Genomic DNA, 23,716 nt, shown 5'->3' on the forward strand with positions numbered 1-23,716 from the left:
GAAGAATTGGAGGTGAAAGAAGCAGAGGTGTATTAGGTGTTGGTTGAATTAGATGATAATAAGGCTATGGGAATGGATGACATATCACCACATATTTTTAAGGAATGTGCCAATGTCAACTATGTCCTTGACACCCAATTATTTAATGAGTGTTATAATGAAAAGATTTCTAAGGAATGGAAAGAAGGCAAAATAGTACTCCTCCACAAGCATAGTTCTAGGACAAAAGTTTCCAATTATAGACAAGTCTGCAGTTATATCTGCAGTTGTAGTCAAGTATTGGAGAAGCTGGTTAGGAATAGGAATAGAATACAGGATTGGAAGTTTATTTTTCACTTGGTTAGACTATAATAAATTTAGTTTAATCCTTTATCCAAGTGTAAACAAACAAAGTTTGCACCTGAAAATATCTTCAGAATTGAGGTAAGGTAGTGCAACACCAGTATACATGTCTGCAAGGAGATGTGCTTTGCATTATGGGAGATACTGAGACAAGGAGTGATAAGAGCTTGGTCCACCTTTGCTCGGAGTTTCCTGGTGTTGCACTACCTTACCTCAGTCCTGAAGATATTTTCAGGTGCAAACTTTGTTTGCTTACACTTGGATAAAGGATTAAACTAAATTTATTATGGACATAGGATTATTTATGATGGTCAGCATGGGTCTGTAATAGGTAGCTCTTATGTTAAAAATCTGCTTGCATTTCATGATAAATTAATAAATGTGTTAGTAAGGGAGATTCATATACAAATATTCTTGGACTATGCAAAGGCATTTGAGATTACCTCATTCATGATAGGTTGGTTTAAAACCTATAGGAGATGGGAATGGATAACAGATTGGTTTTCTCTGAATGATATCAGCCAGCTGTATATGATGGAGCAGCATCACAAAAAAAAAGAAAGGTAACCACTGCTGTGCCTGAAGGATCTGTTCTTGGGCTCTGCTATTTAACTTATTTGTTAACGATATTTCATGTCAATTGACTGGGGATGATGCAAAGCTGGAAGAATCATGAGGAGTATTGCTGATGTTAATTCCTTTCAGAAAATTTGAATAAATTTTTAACTTGGACAAATGAGTAGGGCTAAAGTTTTAATATTAACAGATGCAAGGTGTTGCACCTTGGACTGCAGACTTTTAAGGTTGTATACTATATTAGCAAAACTGTGCTTCAGGAAGTAGATGGATTCAAAATCTGGAGATGATGGCTGACATTGGACTGAAGTTGAGAAAGCACATAGCAAGTGTTGCCAAGACTGCTGCTACAATGATAAGGAGTATGTTGATAAGTAGGGAGGTGGTTGTGCTGTTGTATAAAGCATTAGTTAGATCACATATGAACTTCTGTGCTCAGATTTAATTACCCAGTTTCAATTGTGATGTGGAAACATTGAAGAGGGTCCAGATATGAGTAACCCAAAAAATATCAGGATTCTGGAATGCTGATTATGGAGAAAGTGATTAAAGAAATATAAACTGCAGAGTTTGGCGGATAGGTCGAAGAGATGGGATATGACAGACCTTTAAGTTAGAGAGGGGATTTTATCAGATTAGTACAGAGGGGACTACAAAAAGAATAGAGGTGAGAGAAAAAAGAAACCATTCTAGGAAACTGCAGAAAGTCAAGAAAACCATAAATTCAAGAAAATCTAATGTAGAACTCCCAATATTTCATACAGGTGAAGAAAAATGTGAGGAGTAGATTTTTTACATGGAGAACTGCTGGTGAGTAGAACACATTATTGAAATGAGCTGTGAATTTTGGGGGTGTTAAGGAGAAATAATGTTTAATATGATAAATATGTTCTTGGTTGAGTTAATTATGATGAGCCTGTTGACTGCTATGAAGGTTTATGTGATCATGGTAATTATAATATTTCAGAATATACAAATGAAAGTTTTTTAGCAAATGCATTATTTGTAGCATTCCAAGATTCCTGAGTTAGTTGATCTCTGGCATGGGTAAATGGTTTTTTTCTCCTACAAACTTGAGTTTTTCATACCATAAAGTCAAGAAAATTGATAGAACTCTTAATATTTCATACAGTAACATATACTGTTTAGGAACCATGAGATTGTGGCTGTTGTCTGCTGTATTCTTCCTCCTGGATGGCAGATAAAATCACTGATAGTCTTGGGCCAGGTATTCCATGATTGGATAAGGATGGAAACTAGCTGCTTCAAAAGTTGATAGAACTAAATAGCCTTGCCTACATCCTTTAGAAAATAAAAGGTGTTAGCACATATAAATAAATATTTAATAAATAAATATTTTATGATGGATAAATTGATGGCATGATCATTCATAAATAGACAAACGAAAATAAACAATGCAGAAAAATCTGGTTTGTTCAAACTTCCAAAACTCTCTGAAGTCATAATGTCCAGTCCCACCGTAGCAATTATGGTTTAACAAAACTTTAATTGCTTGGAGAGGAAGGTTCCTCACCATTCCTTTCATAGGCCTGAACAAGCTTTGCCAGTTTGTGTTGTGTGCTCTCACTGGACAAACAGATCTTATAGGTGAGATAAAAACAGTCATTTGCCAATGACTTTGTTGGTACCATTCCTTTCATAGTCCTGAACAAGCTTTGCCAGTTTGTGCTGTGTGCTCTCACTAGACAAACAGATAAAAACAGTCATTTGCCAATGACTTTGTTGGTAGCTAGTCATGCTTTCTGACAGAGGAATTAAAAAAAAATCATGAAATGAGAGGACAAACAACAAATGTTTCAATGAGTTTAGAAGTTCTGTTCAAAAATAACATTGATTCTTCTTTCATTTATACATTATAATAAAAATATTCCTTGTATTCTTTTACAATGAAGATCTTTTTACAAAAGATTTCTTTGAAAAACCATCCATAATATTTAATCAATAATTTATATGATTAATGTTACATTTCACTGTGACTTTCAGTAAGAAATGAAAGCTGCTCTGACAAAGGATATTTCTTTATTTAAAAGAGAATTAGCAGAACACAAATTATGTGCATGGTGAACTAAAGTTTTAATCACATCACCATCTTCATCAGAAATATGGTGTAATTAAAACTTCAGTTCACATGCGCATAAACTGTGTTCTACTAGTTCTCTTTTAAATTAAAGAACTGTGACTTTCAGTGATGATGATGTAGTTTTAAACTAAGGCATTTGTAGAGAGCTAGGGTAGAAAGCATTCGTCTTTTGAATTCTTTTTTACCTTAAGCATAATAGATATATTTCTTATGACACTAATATAACTTCATAAAGCTGATAGTTATAATGCAAGTGAAATAATTTTATTATTATTATTATGGACTACTCCATGAAGTCCTTAGACTGCCATCGAGGGAGACCCTAAATTTCATGCCAAGCACTATCCAACATTTGCTCAGTATCTATCTTACTTTACTTTGAACTCATCCACACTCATGGCACCCACAACAGACTCTGGCAACCTATTCCACTCATTCACCACTCTCCAAGCAAAAAATCTATTTCTAACACCCTTGCTAACTACACTCTTGCTCAGTTTCCAAGAATGGCCCCCAATTCTCCCACATGTTCCAAAAAATTTCCTCTATATTAATTTTGTAAATACCCCTTTAGTAATTTGTATGTCTCAATCACATCAATCCTTTTCTGCCTGTCAATTAATTTCTGTAACTCTAAAAAGTTCCTCTAGTTGGCAATTAGAATTGAACTTGTGACACTCTTTCTTTGGGTGATCTAATGCAGTGGTGGTGCCACTTCCACTGAGCTACACAGATGCTTAAAGAATTGGGTCTAGTTTTTTTGTGTTGTACCACAATTGCCTGCTCACAGATGCAACCCCACTACTGTATGATATGGAAATTTTTGCCTGCTGCATTTCCGCCCTGAGGCAAAACTCTTTTCATTATTCAAGCTTGTGACTTTAAGCTCCCTTGAAGTCACCATACTGATGCCATACTTAGTATAGACATCCACTCAACAAAATATTATTGCAAAGCAGAACTCCAGTCCTCAAACCATCCACCAATTCAAGTCTCCTCTCAGCTGGATTATGGGAACCTGCCACGACTCCTGGTAACATCACTGGATTAAAGTTATTTTTCATTATACATTGTACCTGGTATGTTAAATTCATATTATTATTATTATTATTATTATTATTATTATGTGACACCTCCAGAGAGTCCAAAGACTCATCAAGGGATAGTGTGCCAACAGCATCGACGATTGAACTCCTTCCAACTACTAACCACGCTCAAACTTATTTAACTTTTTGCGTGAGCCATTAGTAGCAGAGGCTCTACCAATCGACCAACCTTTGCTTGACTCATAATGAAAAATTAATCCTTAGTAAGAAAAACATTTTTCAAATATCTTTATAGTATAGAAAATAATGGGCTTAATTAATATATCAAAAATAAACATTATATCAAGCTATGTTTTTTAGGGAAAAAAAATCCTGCCTAAAGCAAAAAGAAGCTATTTAAAGATGCAAATTGATAGTGATATGAATAACAATGTAGGAATTAATACGAATATAAAGCTAGTGTAAATTAATAACTTTGTTAAATAAACTTACATGACTATCACGTGTTGGATATGAAAATGTAACCTGTTCAAAACGTACATCTCCCATTAGTTTATTAGCAGGTATAATTATTCCACCAGCTGATGTAATGGTGGGTTCTAATGACATATACTGGAAATCAAAATAAACATACATAAACAAACAGTAAAATGAAAGTAAAATGAATAGTCAAGTGTGTCAATTAATGCAAATAAACATTCATGTATTTCAGTTAAGAAAATTTTTAAGATTCTAAAAACATCTGAGAAATTTATTATATTGACTAAATATAATATGCAATGCAATCATTTTCTGAAATGAATCCTCAGGAGTTTATAAAATTCTATAACACAAGAGCTACTATATTCTAAGACACTTCCAGTTAGAAGCTGAAAACAATACAGCATTGCCAATAAGAACTAGTATAACATGCTTTCGTGTTATATTAATTCTTGTGTTATCTCTATGGTGATGCAGAATTCATAGTAAAGATTTTTTTTCTTTTTTTTTTTCTAATCCATGCACAAGAACAATTTCAACAAATGGCATAGCTGGGTAAAATTTTCTGTGTGTGTTTGTGTGATGTGTCGGCAGTTTAGTAAAGAATCCATTAATTAGTTAGCGTATGATGATACAACAGCCGTGAGGCCCTTTTTACAGGGAAGCACAGCACCATCTCAATCCCCCCAAATTTTATCTGGGCTTAGGACCAGTATAGCTGATGAATGAAGCCTATGTGGCGGGGACTTAAATATTCCTGACTATAATCCTTGTGTGTTCACGGGACAGGTTTGCCTGCTTGCAGGATGAAAAAAATCCAGATAAACTGGGGGGAGAAAATCCTGCTGTCCATGTCCAAGACAGGCTAACTTGGCTATGGCTGAGGAAGATCCTTAAGCTCCTCGCGTCATCGACAGGAATCGAACTTAGGACACTACTTCCGCGGGCATATGGTTGGGAAGTGCATAGCCACTAGGCTAACCATGCAGACTAAAGAATCCATTATGTATATTCCATGACTATTCCAATTTTCACTCATCTTTTCAGAAAATTTAAAATTTCACATCTTAATCAACTACCATGAAAAGTCAAGTAAAGAGAAACAGATTACATGTGGAAAAGGCAAACTTCCCAAAAACATCCAAACAAAATGACACCTACTTTACCAAACAGAAATTCCAATTTCTGCTTCTTCAAACATCACTCATCTCAGTTTGCCCAATTATACTATCTTTGACTCTTTCTATCCTAAAAGGTGGCATTGGTACATATACTCAATCTGATATGCCATATCAGAAATCAACTCAGCATTTCCTCTTTTTAAACTTCTCTGGCTAAAAATATCTCTGCCCAACTCTAACAAATTCATTTGCTGTCTTCAAAATACCCGATTTACTTTTATGATTTTTTTTTTTTTTAAATGCTGAAGAAGTCATCTTCCACAGAGATTTTGAGGTTCACAACTCCAAAAGACTTTCCTTTTCCAGAGTAAATCAAGCAGGCAGAAATGTTTCAGCTTGATCTGCTTTTAGTTCTTTCAAGGAACTAAATGCAGAACACCTGAATCATGCCTTCTGATCTTTTGCAAAAGCTACTGGATGTAAGTTTTTTTCCAAGCCTACTTTCCAACTCTTGCATGCAAATGGTTTTCCATAACATCATTATATTTGAAGATAATGAAGTCAATTTCCTGGCTTCTTATTTTTCCTTCAATTCTTATTGCTAATCATGGCAAATGCCCTCTTGCCATTTCAAACATGTAACATTCCCCCTCCTTCTTTAAATTATTATAATTGAATAATTATTATTTAATAATTAAATAACTATATAATTAAATTTAAATAATTAAAAATAGATAAATAAAAATAACAATAATAATAAAATAAATTTAGGAAATTTAACCTTAACTACTTAGGTAGTGCTTTGTGAATATAACAGTCATTGTTTAATTAGCCTTGTACCTGTACTGATGATGCCTGTGATACTCAGGTGCAAATTCTATGAATAAAGAATAATTTACGTGAGTTAATTCCATTATTATAATAGTTAGCAATATGTCTACTCACGGTATTTCCTTACTGAAACTTACATCAAAAAACATACACACTCCACTTCATTCTGCCTTAAAAAATCCATAACTAATTAACATAATATAAAAAAATGCATATAGCATACCTCGCATTTCATAAAACAATTAAAATCAAAATTCAGCTCATGCAGAACCAAAGCCACTGCCATCTTGCTTTCTATGCCAGTCAGTATACCCCACTCAAAGTTTAAAGATTTTATATGTAAACTCAAACAAATAAGTGCACACACTATAAACACACAACATCTATAGCAACTTTTAACAAACCTACAAGTGAAACTGCCATCTTGTGGTTCCAAATTTACTTGGCATACTTACTAATTCAACTAATAAACAATTGCCAGTATGAATTCCACTGTTGTCAATTAATAGGGGATCTTGTTTATGTCACATACCCTTGAATATATATTATGTAAAAGTACCAACTCTATTGTATTGTAAAAGTTCCATCTCTATTCATCATAATAAGTATCAATAAATGGCGAGTGGCTAGTGTATCTGCTCTCCAGCCAAAAGGCTGTGGGAATGGATGTTTGTGATTGTCTGTGAAAATACTAGTGGTGGGCAGTAGATGGTGCAGTTCACTGTAATTGTGGATTGAGTGGTGGAGATGGAGAGTTGGTTCCCCTCCCTCAACGAGACTTTGGACTCCCTGGAAGTGTCACATATTAATATTAATAATAATAATAATAAATATCCCATTTTCCTTTAAATATGTTAAAACATGTGCATATTCAACACTCCCTCGAGTTCAACTCCAATGTTACAGGACAAATTTTCATCCTCTTTATTCATTCCATCTACTGCTATCTGTTGAAACATTCTCTGATTTTAAATAAGTCCTAGAGCAGTGCTTCCTAAACTTATGGATGTAAAGGTCCCCTTTGGAAAAATTAAAATATTTCACGGCCCCCATCTATATTCAACACAATTTATATTCAAATTTTACGTTTGTAAAATTTGAATATAAATTTTGTGAAAATACTATTGATGAAAAGCTTTTTTGTGCTTTTCATCAATACCTTTGAAATGAAACTTATATGAATAAGCATCATCATCATCATCAAATTCCTGCTATGTACCCTGAAGGGGTGTACAGGATATGATAGTACTACATGAAAAATTTACATCATTACTAACTTCCTATCTACAGTTTTCCTCCAAATCAGTCTGTTACTTGTCAAGGTTCCAACATTATCAGATCTTAAATTTCTATCGTCTAAGGCACTTTGTACAGTATCAATCCACCTATATCTTGGTCTTTCTCTGGGTCATTTTCCTGGGCTGAGAACACTTGTTTTGCTAATCTTTCCTCGCCCATTCCATTTAAGTGACCATACCACCTGAGATTAGCTCTGCTAATGCATTCCTGGATGCTGACAATGTCAAGTTCTTCCCTAATATCCTCGTTTTTAATATGACATTGCCATTGATGCCATCTGTTCATGCCTCTAATCTTTCTCAGGACTCTCATATCTGCAGTCTCTAGTCTTTGGTCAAGTGTTTTACTTCTAACCCAGCTCTCAGATCCATAAGTTAAAACTGGTTTGAACACTGTCTTGTATATTTAATAACAACAGCTAACTTAGTGTTCCGACTAATTTCTCTCTTATTCCATATGAATTTATTCAATTGACTTCTTACCATACCAGCTTTGTTGATTCTGTTGTCTATTTCCATATTTAATTTACCATCTTCAGTAAAAATTGAACCTCATCATCATCATCAAATTCCTGTCATGTACCCTGAAGGGGTGTACAGGATATGATAGTACTACACGAAAAATTTACATCATTACTAACTTCCTATCTACAATTTTCCTTGGGGTGCTTAAAGGTTAAAACTATATAACTGAGAGAAGACCTCCACATAGCCTTTAAAGGAATGCAGAGAACCGACCAGGGCTTCTGACCTAATGTCCAATCCTCACCTTCTCGTGGTGCACTCTGTCGGGTATCTACCTGGATACTGAATGAACGAGGATGGGCTGGCAATTTGGGATTTAGCCGACCAAATTGTATTCTTATTAGCTTAAATCAAAATACAAAATGATGGTACAACATGACAAAAATTGAACCTAGGCAGCTGAAATGTTTTACTCGTTCTATAGGTTCTCCATTCACAACACAGTTGATATTTTCAACAATTCTGCCTATTTTCATTGTCTTTTTATTGCTGACCTTCATACCATATCTATTACAACAGTTATCAACGAGGATGGGCTAGCAATTTGGGATTTAGCCGACCAAATTGTATTCTTATTAGCATAAATCAAAATACAAAATGATGGTACAACATGACAAAAATTGAACCTAGGCAGCTGAAATGTTTTATTCGTTCTATAGGTTCTCCATTCACAACACAGTTCACATTTTCAATAATTCTGCGTATTTTCATTGTCTTTTTATTGCTGACCTTCATACCATATCTATTACAACAGTTATTCAATTTAGTCAGGAAATCTTGTAGACTTGTAGCTCCCACTGACGAGACCTCAATAAAGGTCGAAACTGGTCTGGGTAGTGGCCCCTTGCCTTTAATACAAAACATCATGCATCCCCTTCTTGGAGATGTGTTTTGGCATTAAGGGTAAATATGAAGATTAGTGATCAGAGCTTATGCCACCTTTACCACGAGTTGCCTTGGTCTTGCACTACCTGTAGGATCAGCTAGACTTGCATCACTTGTAGGTGCAAACTTGACTTGTTTGTCTGTTTGCTTACTTGGGAAATGGAGTAAAACCAGGTTTAAAATTGCTTGGTATTTTTAACATTTATTATACCCAAGGTAAAATACTTTCTACATTTATATCTCCTCCCGAGATTTATATTTAATAAGGTTAAAACACCTTATGGTAACTTGTTATGGTAAAATGCTTATAAGCTCTGTATTACTAAATCTTGGTATTTCTAGCCTAGCTCCCACTGACGAGACCTCAATAAAGGTCAAAACCGGTCTAGGTAGTGGCCCCTTGCCTTTAATACAAAACATCATGCATCCCCTTCTTGGAGATGTGTTTTGGCATTAAGGGTAAATATTATGATTAGTGATCAGAGCTTATGCCACCTTTACCACGAGTTGCCTTGGTCTTGCACTACCTGTAGGATCAGCTAGACTTGCATCACTTGCAGGTGCAAACTTGACTTGTTTGTCTGTATGCTTACTTGGGAAATGGAGTAAAACCAGGTTTAAAATTGCTTGGTATTTTTAACATATATATATATATATATAGATAGATAGATAGATAATACCTTAATTGTATTCCAAACAATTCTGAATAGTATGATAAATCATTCTCTGAGATGTTTTATTTCTTAATTTTTGAAACATTCTGTGTACTACAATCTCGCCTAATACAACTTTTTTTTTTTCAAATACACCTAAACCTCTTTTTATGCAAATTTTTTTTTATGTGAACTCGGAGGTACGCGAATTGGGATATCAAAAATAATTTTTTTTACGCGATTTTTATTCACTTTTACGCGACCAACCTAAAGTCTAAGTTAGGAAAAAATCCGTAATTCAAGAAAATTCTGAGAATTTTGTAGTATTGCATTCTCGTTTCAATTAAGAAAATTCTAAATTCTAAAAAATTTTGAGATTTTTTTTTTTTTTTTTTTTTGCATTCTCGTTTCAATTAAGAAAATTCTAAATTCTTACGAATTTCATGTATTGGGAATTCCCCGAATTACATAACTGACTGCGCATAAAAAAGCAGTTCGTAGCAGTTTGAATTTGGTGTTTGAGTAGACAACACAGTTACTGCATTTTTTGCATTTGCATTTTTTTAAGTGAAATCACAATAAAAATCACATTATAAAATTAATAATTTTGCCAAGAAATAATAAATGGTAAGCTATATGTAATTTTCAAACTTTAATTCCATTAACCGAAGATTTTAATCCAGCCCTCACATGATGTTGCCAATAACCAAAAAAAAAAAAAAAAAGGAAAGCCGTTTCCTTGGATATAAAAATTCAAATTTTAGATCGTTTTCAAAGTGGAGAAAATGCAATGGCTGTGGGTAAGCATTTTTTGGAGTCCATGAATCAACTGTCAGATCTATAAAGAAAAATAAAGAGTCTATTAGAAATGCGGTATGTTCTGGTACAAAATCGAGTGCAAAATTATCATCATACACGAGTGATGTTGTTCTAGAAAAGGCCGAAAAAGCTTTAGTGATGTGGATAGAAGATAATGTACAAAAAAGAATGCCAGTTGACGAAAATTCCATCAAGCAATCAGCATTGAGATTTTATGAACAGATTAAAAAACTGCAGCCAGATACTTCAATCTCAATCGAGGAAAAATATGAATTTCATGCAACCAATGGTTGGCTGGCTAAGTTTATTAAAAGACATGCTCTTCATAATATAAAAATTAAAGGTTAAACGGCTTCTGCTGATGAAACAGCTGCTAAAACATTTCCACAAAAACTTGCTAAAATAATTGAAGATGGAGGTTACACTTGTGAACAAGTCTGGAATATGGATGAAACCGGCCTTTTCTGGAAAAAAATGCCAAACAGAACTTACGTATCAAAAATGCAAAAACTGTTGGTGGGTTCAAAGCAGCAAAGGATAGCATAACACTCCTATTTTGTTCGAACGCTTTAGGAGATCGGATGTTAAAACCACTGCTCATAAATCAATCATTAAGACCACGGCCAATGAAAGGCGTAGATTTTCAAAAATTGCCAGTTCGTTGGATGGCCAACAAAAAAGCTTGGGTGACCGTTGATATTTTCACTGAGTGGTTCCACAAAATTTTGTGCCAGAGGTTAGACACTATTTGATGACAAGGGTCTCAAATTTAAAGTGCTTTTGATTCTTGATAATGCACCCGGTCATCCTGCCATAGAACATCCAAATGTGCAATTTTTTTTTCCTGCCACCCAATACCACATCATTGCTACAACCTCTAGATCAGGGTATAACTGCGACTTTTAAAACATATTATGTCAGACGAACATTTCAGTACGTTTTAAACAAGCTAAATGATGATGAAACACTGTCAGTTATGGATGTGTGGAAAAAATTTTTAATTACGGATTGTATTGATCAGGTTCGATTATCGTTATCTGAATTGAGACCAGAAACTATGAATGCATTCTGGAAAGCTATTTGGCCCGCATGTGTTAAAGAGAACGCTCCTGTTCCTTCAATCATACTGCAGAATTCCCCAATATAATAAGTTTGGCATGTGAAATTGGAAGAGAAGGATTCGATGATCTTACTTCGGCAGATATCGAAGAATTGTTAATTGATAAACCTCTTAGCGAAGACGAAATAGTGAGATTGTTCCTGAGACTCCTGAAAGCGAAGAAGTTAATGATAATGATCAAGATAATCCTACTTTTACTGCTGATATTATTAAAGGAGGTCTTAAACTAGCCAGTAATTTAGGCAATTATTTTGCCCGACATGATCCAAATGAAGAATGTGCTGGGAAGTTTTCATGTGAACTTAAGTTGTTCATGCCTTCATACAGAGAATTATATCGCGACTTATCTAAAGCATCAACACAGCGATTAATAACTGATTTCATGCCTAAAACTGCTGAAACAACCAGTGGTACTTTTGTTTAAGACATGACAAGAAGAATTCCACAAGTTGAGGCGGAAGTCGATGACGATAATACCATATCTAGTAGTTCTAGCAATATTACAGTCTCACAAAAAAGAAAGCTTTCACATTTATTGTCAGAAACTGATAGTGAATAACACAATTTTTTTATAGAATCGTTAGCAAACTATTGAAATACGTTTTTTTGAAGTTATTAAAATTCTTTATATGTATGTGTGTGTTCTCAATGAAATGTAAATAAAAATCTTATGATACTAACGAATTTAATGTTTGTGTTTTTCATTATTTTGCTTATATTTCAGGTTTGGAAAAAATCTTCACTTTTTCTATGGAGTCAGTAGTTCTTTCTATGCAAATTCTATTTATGTGTAATTTTTAGGTATGTATCTATTGCATAAAAAGAGGTTTAGGTGTATGCCTATTATAAGATTGCTTTTTTGTAAATAAGAATACAGTTAGCTGAAACTTTGTCTATTAAATTTTCATATCAGTGTGTACCACAGATTAGAAATTTTCAAAGTAGCACGAATATTTTTTTATTACAAAACAGCAAAGTTTGATAATAAATATTTTATTATTATTATTATTACAGGCAACTCCAAGGAGTCCTTAGACTTGATGAGTCTAAGAACTCTAACAGTCTAAGGAGCCCTAACATCATGTCAAGAACAACTATTCGACATTCACACAGTATCTATCATACCTTGCCTTGAACTCATTCACAGTCATGGCACCCGCAACAGACTCTGGCAACTTATTCCACTCATTCAAAACTCTCCAAGTAAAAAACCTAGCTCTAACACCCTTGCTAACCACACTCTTGCCCAGATTCCATGTATGGCCCCTAGTCCTCCCACCACCAGTCCTATTCTCAAAAATATCTTCTGAATTAATCTTATAGAAACCCTTCAGTAATTTGAATGTCTCAATCATATCACCCCTTTTTCGCCTATCAACCTCTCCACCTCCTCCCCATCAAGAAGAAACCCTGGTGCCCAAATCTGGGTACAGTAGTCTAGATGGAGTCTTATCAAGGCTTGATACAGAGGAACATTAACCTGTTTGTCTCTGCTTGTTAAAGTATTATTCAGCAACCAAGTGATTTAATGAGCTGATTTAGCCACTTTTGCAATGTGGCCCCTAAACTTCAACTCTCTATCGAAGAACACTCCCAAATCCCTGGCCTCGTCAATCTCCTGGAGTATGGTTCCACCAATGTGATATACTGCTGCTAATCTTTTCACCCCAAAATGCATAACCTTACACTTTGCCCGACATGATCCAAATTTGCCACATTAAATTGACATCCATTCTGCCTTAGCCCAGTCCTCCAAACTATCCAAATCATCTTGCAAAATTTTGACATCCCGTGCACTCACTATTGCTCTACCCAACTTTGCATCATCAGCAAACAAATTAACACTTCCTCTCAGATCCTTTCCTATACCGTTAATGAACAAATTGAAAAGTAGTGGTCCAAGAACAGAACCCTGTAGCACACCACTAGTCACAGGCCGTCTTTTGGATTCTACTCCTGAATAAACCACTCTTTGATATCTCTCCATCAACCACCGTCCTATCCATCTCACCAACCCTATATCCATCCTCATATGGCACAGTTTACTGATTAGAATTCCGTGTGGTATCCTGTCAAAGGCCTTAGCAAGGTCCAGTAGAATCACTGTAACCAATTACCCTTATTCAGTTCAGCCGTCACTGTGTTATAAAACGTGAGAAAGTTACTGAGGCATGATCTACCCTTCACAAAACCATGCTGCCCCCCCCCCCCATAAAGTATCCCATTTTCATCTATCGAATCTTGTATTTTTCTCTTGACTATTTTCTCCAAGACCTTGACAACGATTCCTGATATGCTGATCAGTCAGTAATTTACAACAGCAGTCTTGGAACCTCCTTAATGCAGTGAAACTATTTTCCCCCTCTTTCCACTCCCTCAGGACTAACCCAGACCCGAGACTCAAATTAAACAAAATGGTCAAGGGCACTGACAATTCTTTAGCCGCTTCACGTACGACATGAGCTGGTATACCATCCAATCCCACAGATGTATTGACATTGAGGTTTCGTAATAGACTATTCACCTCCACTTCATTCACCACAAATCCCATATAAGCTATTGGTTCATTCATTCCTGCAATGTCACCATCTGGATAATATTATTATTATTATTCCGAGAGGATCCAAAGATGAATAACCAAAGTGATATCAGGACTATGGAGTGTTGGTTATGAAGAGCATTTCAGAGAATGTGGATTACAGAGGTTGGTGGATAGGAAGAAAAGAAGAGATATGATAGAGACCTTCAATTTAGTTAAGGGATTCTATCAGATTAATGGAGAAGAATAATAAAAGGAGTGGATGTCAAGATGGGAAGAATATGAGGTCATTCCTGGAAGTGGTATAAAGATGTGGTGAAGAAGGGTGTGAGGAGTAGATTTTTTTTTACATGGAGAGCAGTGCATTTCACTCACTCAGGCAGTGAGTGAAATGCACTGCCTGAGTGCATTGTGAGTGTAGTGTAAATAACTTCAAAGCTCATTATGATAGACATGTTGCTGGTTAAGTGGGCTTCTCACGATGAGTCTGTTGACTCCATGGAGGTTACCAAAAATAATAATTATGTCATCATTCTACCAACCCAGAAGAAGTATCATATGAAGCTTAACAGGTAGAGAGATTGCACAGTGACAAAAAAAACTAAATTCATTACATTATCACATCTTAATCATGAAAGATTATGAAACTAGTTCATGCAATGAATACCATGTCAAACACTAACAAATGGCAGTCCATAATGTACAAGTCTTACTTCAGTTAGCCTTATATTTTAAAGAATGGACTTAAAATGATTTAAAGCATCTAAAGTGCTGTTAAATCATTTAAGGCTCTGAAACCTCTTCAGATATTTATGAAGAAATGAGGTATCCTTGAAATTTATTTGCATGTAATATCAGGAGAAACCATAGGCTGAACACAAAAAGACATTCAGAAAAATAGGACATAAAAATCAGAATTTACTTGGCACTACTGTTACGAAAAAGGATATGAGATTTAAACTGACTAGGTAAAGAACATTCACTAGAAAGGAGATGCAGATGAAGCTGAGCTGACATCCATAGTATATCTGGAATGAGAAATGATTAAAAAGAAATCAAAAGTATTTTTCAAGTGGAGAGGATTATCTAGCATATTGGTACATTGCTTATGTAGATGAACAATTTGTGTGAGGTTGGTGGTAATGGTAAATGCCTCAATATCTCTTTCAGTCTGATCAGCAAAATTAGAGAAACAAAACTAGCTTGAGTTGTGAACATTGAACTCCTTGCAGACGATGAACTGCACTGTTTGGGTATTTGTATGTTTCAATATCTCTTTCAGTCTGATCAGCAAAATTAGAGACATGAACCAGTTTGAGTTGTGAACATTGAACTCCTTGCAGAAAATGACATCACAGTTTGGGTATCTGTATGCAGAAAAATTAGCTTTAAAGACAAAATCAAAATTCAGAATAATATCAGAATTTGGCAGTGATAAAGACAAATGAATGCAACTATATAAGAAAAGAAAATTTCAGTGAGAGCAGAGTGAAAAGAGGGAATTCAAGATTCTTGTTCTTAGACATGGGAGTCAGATCTGATAAAAGTACAAGTCCCACCCTTGTGAAAATAGGAATCACAAAGAGAGTAATTTAAAAGTTAAGGTGAATAGCAGTTATCATGGCAGCTGAGGTTCTATTTGAAATAGTAATAGATCTGGTTTAGATGCCAGTAAGTGGTGGTATACATTGCTTATGTTTTTTTTTTGTTGTTGTATTTTCTTTTATTTTTTTTTCATTGTGATTGTTTTCTGTAATCATATCATCATGGCAAATACCTCAATATCTCTTCATGTTTATTATTATTTTTATATTCAATTAACAGAGTTCACAGTCAAAGAGTAACAAGAAACATGAAACAATAATGAAATCATTGACTGGAAAATGAATCCATTCAGGCCTTATCCAAAGGTATTGGGAATAGACTAGATACATCATAAATTGAGATATGTCTCTAAAAGTGTCGTTTTCTGGAGTTGGGATGGCATTATAACTGGGAGGCACAACTTTTCCAGATGTTTTCCAAATGTTCTTGATATTGCTCCTAGCACTCCTATGACAACTGAAACTATCGTTTCTTTAGTGCTCCAAGAGCAGGGGAGTGAGAAGCAGATTTTTTGCATGAAGAGTTAGGATTCTTGGAATGTTAGTATATTTGGAATGCATTTAAGGCATGATATGATGAGCTGTGTGTATAACAAGGGGATCTCCTAGATGAGTCTTTGACTCCATGGGGGTTTTATAATAATAATAATAATATATCCCTATACTTGGTCAATTTTTCATTCATTTTTTTCCACTCTAATATTCCCTGATATTGCCACATCAAAAAAAAACCACACATTTATAATTAAATCACACATTCATTATTATTATTATTGCACAGGCACCTCCATGGAATCCTAAGACTCATCGTGGGAAAACCAATCAAACTATCAAGACAATATTTATTGTACCTCTCTTTCAAACCATTAACAGATAAAGCACTCGTAATTGATTCTGGCAACCAATTCCATTCATTCATGACTCTCAAGAGAAAAATCTAGTTCTCACCCCATTGCTAACCTCTTACCCAACTTCCAGGGATGATGACTTGTCCTGACTGCTCTAGCCAAGTGTAGAATTATCACCCTCCCTTTTTTTTTTTTGTGCTTATCAACCAACTTTTGCAACCCAAAAGCTCTCAATCTCCTTATAGAGAGTATTCCACAGATCACACAAAAGCTCTCAATCTATCCTTATAGAGAGTATTCCACAGAAGTTGCGGAGAGTGACCATCTTGGTCACTCTCTGCAACTTCCTCATCCTCAAGAAACCCAGGTGATCAGACCTGAGTACGGTAATAAACTGTATCAAGTCTTTATAAAGAGGAATGACAACTCCATTATTTCTGGTTGTTAGTATATTCTTCAATAAGTAAGTAATCCTGTGAGCTACCCTTGCTACATTAGCAATACGATCTCTAAACTCCAACTCTCTATCTACTACTACCCATAATTCCCTGGATTCATAAATTTCCTAGAGTACATTTGTTTCAATGTGGTACACAGCTTGTATTTTTTTTTTATCCAAAAATGCATAACTTTAGACTTTTCCACATTAAACCGACACCCATTATGTTTTTCCCATACTTCTTGCATTCTGCAAGCTCTCTACATCACCTTCATTAACTATTACCTTACCAAATTAAATCAGCAAAAAACTGAATATCTCCTTCAAATTATTTCCTATATCATTAATGTATAAATTAAATAGTAGGTTCAAGCACAGAGTCTCATGGCACACTACTAATCATCTACCTTCTCCTGGATAATGCTCTTTCATATACTACTTTTTGGTATCTGTCCATCAGCCACCTTTATATTCATATCCCTCCCCCCATTTGTTGCAGTGTGTGTAACAGAGTTTCCCATAGTATCATGTCAAATGCCTTTGGAAAATCCAGCAGTATCATTATGCATCCATTCTCTGTATCCAACTCAGCTGTCACTTATTATAAAAAAGTTAGTTATAAAAAAGTTAGTTAGCAGGTTACTAAGGCATGACCAACCATGACAAAGCCATGCTGCCTCTCATAAAGGACAATATTCTTTATCCATCCATTCGTGAATTTTCTTTTTTCAATCAACTTTTTGGGTACTTTTACCACTACTTCTGAGATACTAATTGGTCAGTATAATTTCCTACCACAGACTTAGATTCTGTTTTATGCAAAAGAATTATTTTGTCCTCCTTCCACTCTCTTGGGACTTTGCCAGAAATGTGACAAATTAAATATCCTAGTGAAAGGCACAGCACTCATTTCACCACATTTCATTATGTAACAAAAGAGTTCTTTCATCACATAACGAAAGAATTCTTTGGGATTTTTTTTTGCCTGTTTGGCTAATTTCTTCTCATAATCTGATTTTTCCTTCCATACATGCTTGACCCTAGTACTGTTCATAAGTTTGCTGGTCACCTTTCTCCTTGTACAATGTTTTCATTGTGGAGAGTATACAAATAAGTTGTTCAAACAAATAGAAGGAACAACAATGGCTAGTTCTATCTCACCAGCTTTAGCTGATTATTTCATGGATCATCCAAAAACAGAACTCTTTGACAATATATTCCCTTAGCCTCATATATATGGTTATGTTTTGTAGCATATATTTGCAATCTGGTCCCACACTGAGTCAAAATTACTTCAGTTCCTACAAAAAATAAACTCCTTGTACTCACAAACGTGTTGATTGAGTTTTAACGGTATAGATGCAAATACAGATTGATAACAAAATAACTATTTATTGACTGAAATATTAGCAATTAAGTCAATAAATGGTTATTTTCTTATCAATCTGTGTTCTCACCTATACCACATATATAGATCTGAAGATTCTATCCAGCATCTTCAGAACACACAAACAAAGTTTGTTACAGTAACGAGACAACCAATCCAGTACCAATGACACTAGTATGAGCAGTTGTAACCTGCAACAAAAAGACTAAAGTAAAGTCCTAATTAGGTGCCATCTAAGTTGGTAAAAAAAAAAAAAAAAAATTGGATACCATAATAATTCATAATCCTACAGACCACACTGAATTTTCAGTTTATTGGAAACTAACCTTTACTGGCAGAAGCATTCACTCATCCTCGAACCATCATTCATCACAAAAGAAATAGTATGCAATGTATACAACAAAGCTACCATTCAAAAAATTATTGATGATTATCATCCATCAACCAGACTACAATCTGATGCGAAAAGAATTTCAATATCCTACCTTAAAGGAATCTTGGAACAAATAGCAGGGATTCTTCATAAATCAAATCTATATACTTCCTTCAAACCACTTCCTTCTTACCATTTACAAAGGATACATTGCCACCTCTTTTCTTACCAGGTGTCTATCAGGTACCCTGCTCATGTAATCTTTGTTATTCTGGACCTGACCATTCTGCCTTGATTAGAATTGAAGATCAAGACTGTATTACATTTTGTGAATCTGGCAAGTCTGGCCTTGCTTCTCACACTATTGGCACTAGACACAGAGTTCTTTGGCACTAGACTTCTTCACAAAACTTCTTCACTCCAGCAAGTTCAGATTTGATCTGAACATGTGAAATGATTCAAAATGTTAAGAAATCATCCAAACCTGAACTAATCAGACTGTATGCCAATATCCAAGTTTTAGGAAGTGATCTATTAATTGTTCATAGTTTTTTTAAATAATTAATAATTATTTTATTTTATTTTTTTAATCAACGCAACTTACTAGAATTGTTTCTTTGAATTCTAATAGTGTAATATCAATTATTATGGCGATGACTCATTCATCACCATAGCACTTACTTTAATATGTCTAGTGCATGCTCCATTAAAGCCATTAATTTTTGTATAGTAAGTCTACAGTTTACCTGTAAAAGCTGTTCAACTTTAATTCCTTTTTAAAACTTTCTTAAACTGTTCTTTTCAATGTAATATTAGTGGCCTGTAAGGCATGTAGTATTGGAAAAGGTGTGCTATTTTGAGGTAATAATTGGCAAAGTTTAATGAATTTTAATGTTCTACTATTTATTTTTGATAACAAAGTGTGCCTGGGTGATTTTTGGCATGAATGCTGTGTGCTCTTTGGCTTGAATGCTGCATGATTTATTACTTGAAATTGCCGTCTTTAAATATAACATAATGGTGGTACTTATGTAGTCAACCACGCCGACATTGACTGGTGTGAATAGGCGAGTACCGTGAAAATCAAGTGGTATTAATGACACAGACTTCTCAAAAATAATTCGATATTGTGAGAGTAATATGTATGCATGGTGGAGAGAGAGAGAGAGAGAGAGAGAGAGAGAGAGAGAGAGAGAGAGAATGAATGGGAGACGAGAAAAAGTATGAATTTGTAGAAAGTGTGATATATTATTATACCATTAGGGAATGAATGCAAAATAGACCGAAAAGATAAAAGATAGCATAAATGAAAGAAACAGAAATTAAATGAAAACTAGTGAAACTGAGGGAGTGAAAGAATGCAAGAATGTAGAAGTAATGATAAGGGAGCAAAAGAAAGTATGAATTAAGAAATGGAAGTAAAGCGTGGGAGAATGAAAAGCAGCAGGACTACGGGTGTGACAGAGAGTGAAATTGTCAGAATGCAAAATTTGATGAAACAGTTATTATTATTATTAATTATTGTTATTATCATTAAGTGACACTTCCAAAGAGTCCAAACACTCATTGAGGGAGGGCACCTACTCTATAACTCTCCATCTCCACCACTCAATCCACCAACTACAGTGAACCACATCATCTACCCAAACACCATCTACTGCCCAACACCAAGTTATTGAAAATGAAAAATGAAATGAGAAATATGCAGAGTGAGATATTAGATGGAAACTAATAAATGTGTGCAAAAGAATAGAATGAAAGAAAAAAAGGGTAAAAGAGGTGACAAGTGATTTCAGGATAGAGGTGTACGAAGATTCCATAGTTAGAGGATTAGTTAATGAGAAAGTCCATAAGGACTGCTATCCAGGAGGGAGAATGAGTAGGATAATTCAGGCCTTTGGACATGAGGAAGAAATGAGCAAGAGAATTAGTGGTTGTGGGGACAAATGATCTAAGTGGATATAAGGCACATGTGAGGGCAAATATCAGGAGGTTATTGAGAAGAATTACAGATAACATGAAAGATAATGAGTCCTGGTTCAAGGCTACATTATCATTGGTCGGTGAATTTAGAGCGCATGTAAAAGTGGCGGTTTTTATGTGTTTTATTGTGTTTTTCCTTTAGAAAATTAGTGTTTTATGGTATATTAGTATAGATTTTTGTGTTTTAAGTGTATTGATTGTTTTATAACATTTCTTATTAAGATATTACTATAATAAATATAGTTCAAAATGGCAGCAATAACACATAAGAAATGTAATGCTAAGAAGACCAGTGAAGTTGAGAACAAGAAGCCTTGCCCTACTAAGGAGGTTATTGAAAATGAATTAATCTCCAAAATAGCAAAATTAAAGCAGATTATCAGAGTGATGATGTGGGAATTACAGAAAGTCATAATAAAAGAAAATTAGGCAGCAAATTAAGAAACAACAGAGCACGGAATCAGGTAAGTGAGTTAGTAACAAAAATCAGGTAAGTAACATTGTCTGTAAAAAGAAGGATGTTATTTTGTATGGTGACTCTATCATAAAACATGCTGCTGATGAGCAGGTTATAACATCAAGTTTTCCAGGAGCAAAAATTAAAAAAATAGCATATGCAATTCAAAACCAGAAAAGAAAAGCGAACAATATCATAATTGTAGTAGATACTAATGACTTAACTAGTGATAAGTTCAGTATGAGAGAGGACATGAAAGGGTTGTTGGAAGAGGTAAGAGTGAAGAGCGAGAAAGTGAAAATAGGAAATATATTACCTCGATATGATAAAAATTAATTAGGAAGCGCTATGATGGCAAATGATTCAATGCATAGCCTGCATAGAAGGAATGGATGCGAGTGTTTGGATGTGTTGAGTGAGTCTGAGGAAAGATTAGATCTGTATAAGAGGAACAGCTTACACCTGTATACATTTGGTATCAGGAGTCTTGATAAACCAATAACTGGTATGAGAGCTAACACAGAGAGTCAGAGAAACTAAATTATAATGGGAGGAATAGTGAGAATATGAGTGTAAGAGTGAAAATGTTATATAATTATGCTAATGAAGGGAATGGGCATTATCCTGGAAATGATTATGTGGAGAGAACACCATTCGATTTGGTGTTCATCCTGTTCCAACCCATCAAACGTGTGCAAAGATGACTATATGTATAAGGCACTAGAGAAGAACAGAGATCTGCAAGTTGTCTAACTATGTCATGCAGGTAGCTTATTATGTCTATATACAAATGCTAGGATGATCAGAAACAAAAGGATTAAGTTTTATGCCTTTGTCAATATGTTGGGACCTCAGATTGAAGGCACTAGTGAGACCTGGCTATCAGAATCAGACATACTAACTGATATCAAGTGTAAAGGGCACAGTATTTAGGAAGGATGGACAGGATAGGAGAGGAGGGGACATGCTGCTAATGATATTGGATGACTTGAATCCTGTTAGTGTTGAGAACTATGACTATAGTACTAGTAACAGTGTTGCAGAGATTTATTCCGGAGATTAGATTCCAGAGTTCAATTCCACTTCACACCAACCAGGTGGTGTGAGGTGGAATCTAACACAATCAATTACACAGCGGGATGCTCTTACAGACCTGGTGGATCAGTCATTAGTGATGAAGAAATGCATCTTCAAATAGAGACAATGGGCAGAAAAAGAGTGATCATACTGAAAGACTTTAATTATCCAAATAGTGATTGGGTAGCAGCAAAATCTCATGAAACGAATGATTCTGAATTTATTGAGCTGTTATGAGACAACTAGATCAAGCAGCATGTGGCAGAAGGAACTTGAGGTCAAAGAGTGTTCGATTTGATTATAGTTTCGGGGGGGGGGGGGGTTCAGTTGAAGACACAACTACTCTGCCTCCAGTTGGTGACAGTGATCATGTGGTATTCACTTGGGAAGTGGCTAAGTTTATGAATGTTCCATTCAGAAAAGGTTACATGCTGAACTACAAAGCAGGAAATAATCAATAACTGAGTTCAGCGGAATGATATTGGTTGCTAGATGGAAAAAATATTGACAGTGTATGGGAAACATTTAAAAAATATTTAAATGATACAATATCAGAAAGTATCCCAAGAGTTTGAAGAATAAATAGAGTAGGTATCAAATGGATGTGTAATCTTATTAAGCAGGAAATTCATAAGAAACAGATGATGTGGAAGGAATACAGTGTGCGTAAGAATGATGTCTGTTATGAAAATTAAAAGCAGCAGGCTAGAATAGTCATAACTGTTGTACATAAAGCTAAGTCTGAGTATAAAAAGAAACTGGTTCTGCAAGCTAAAGACAACCCACAAGAATTGTATCATCGACCAATCAGTATCTCAGGAATGGTGGTGAAGATTTTGAAAAAACTGGTTAGGGCTTGTATTCAGAAATGGGTTGACAGTGAATCTCTACTTACAATGGACAATAGGGGTTTACTAAGGGAGGGTCGTGTTTTAGCAACTTGCTCACATTCTATAATAATGTTACCATTGAACTACACAAGAGGCATGTATACACTATGATACCTTTGGATTTTGCTGAGGCTTTTGACAGAATACATCATGGAAGGCTGTTGCATATATTCGAGAATATGGTTGAGGATTATAAAATATAAGCATGGATAAGAGGATGGCTGAATGACAGATATCAAAAAGTGGTTTACAGGGGATGTGAGTCTGCAAGATTTAAGGTAACAAGTGCTGTACTGCAAGGATAAGTCATAGGTCCACTATT

General features: G+C 35.0%; 1 protein-coding gene and 1 non-coding gene across 9 annotated transcripts in view; both read right to left on the bottom strand.

The window, feature by feature from the left end:
• LOC150103932 (mitochondrial potassium channel ATP-binding subunit) overlaps positions 1-23,716 on the bottom strand; it is a 320,223-nt gene that overhangs the window by 106,669 nt on the left and 189,838 nt on the right. For all 8 annotated transcript variants that reach the window (XM_090396614.1, XM_090396615.1, XM_090396617.1 and 5 more), the window contains one exon: positions 4,558-4,677. In XM_090396614.1, coding sequence (XP_090252740.1) covers positions 4,558-4,677 — 120 coding nt within the window. The remainder of the gene's footprint in view (positions 1-4,557; positions 4,678-23,716) is intronic.
• On the bottom strand, positions 3,759-4,054 carry LOC150103933 (signal recognition particle RNA). The gene has a single exon (XR_016548749.1).

Source organism: Typopeltis vanoorti, chromosome 8 (assembly GCF_054136105.1).
Source record: "Typopeltis vanoorti isolate ZY-2024b chromosome 8, IOZ_Tvanoo_1.0, whole genome shotgun sequence".
In the NCBI taxonomy this organism is placed as follows: domain Eukaryota; kingdom Metazoa; phylum Arthropoda; class Arachnida; order Uropygi; family Thelyphonidae; genus Typopeltis; species Typopeltis vanoorti.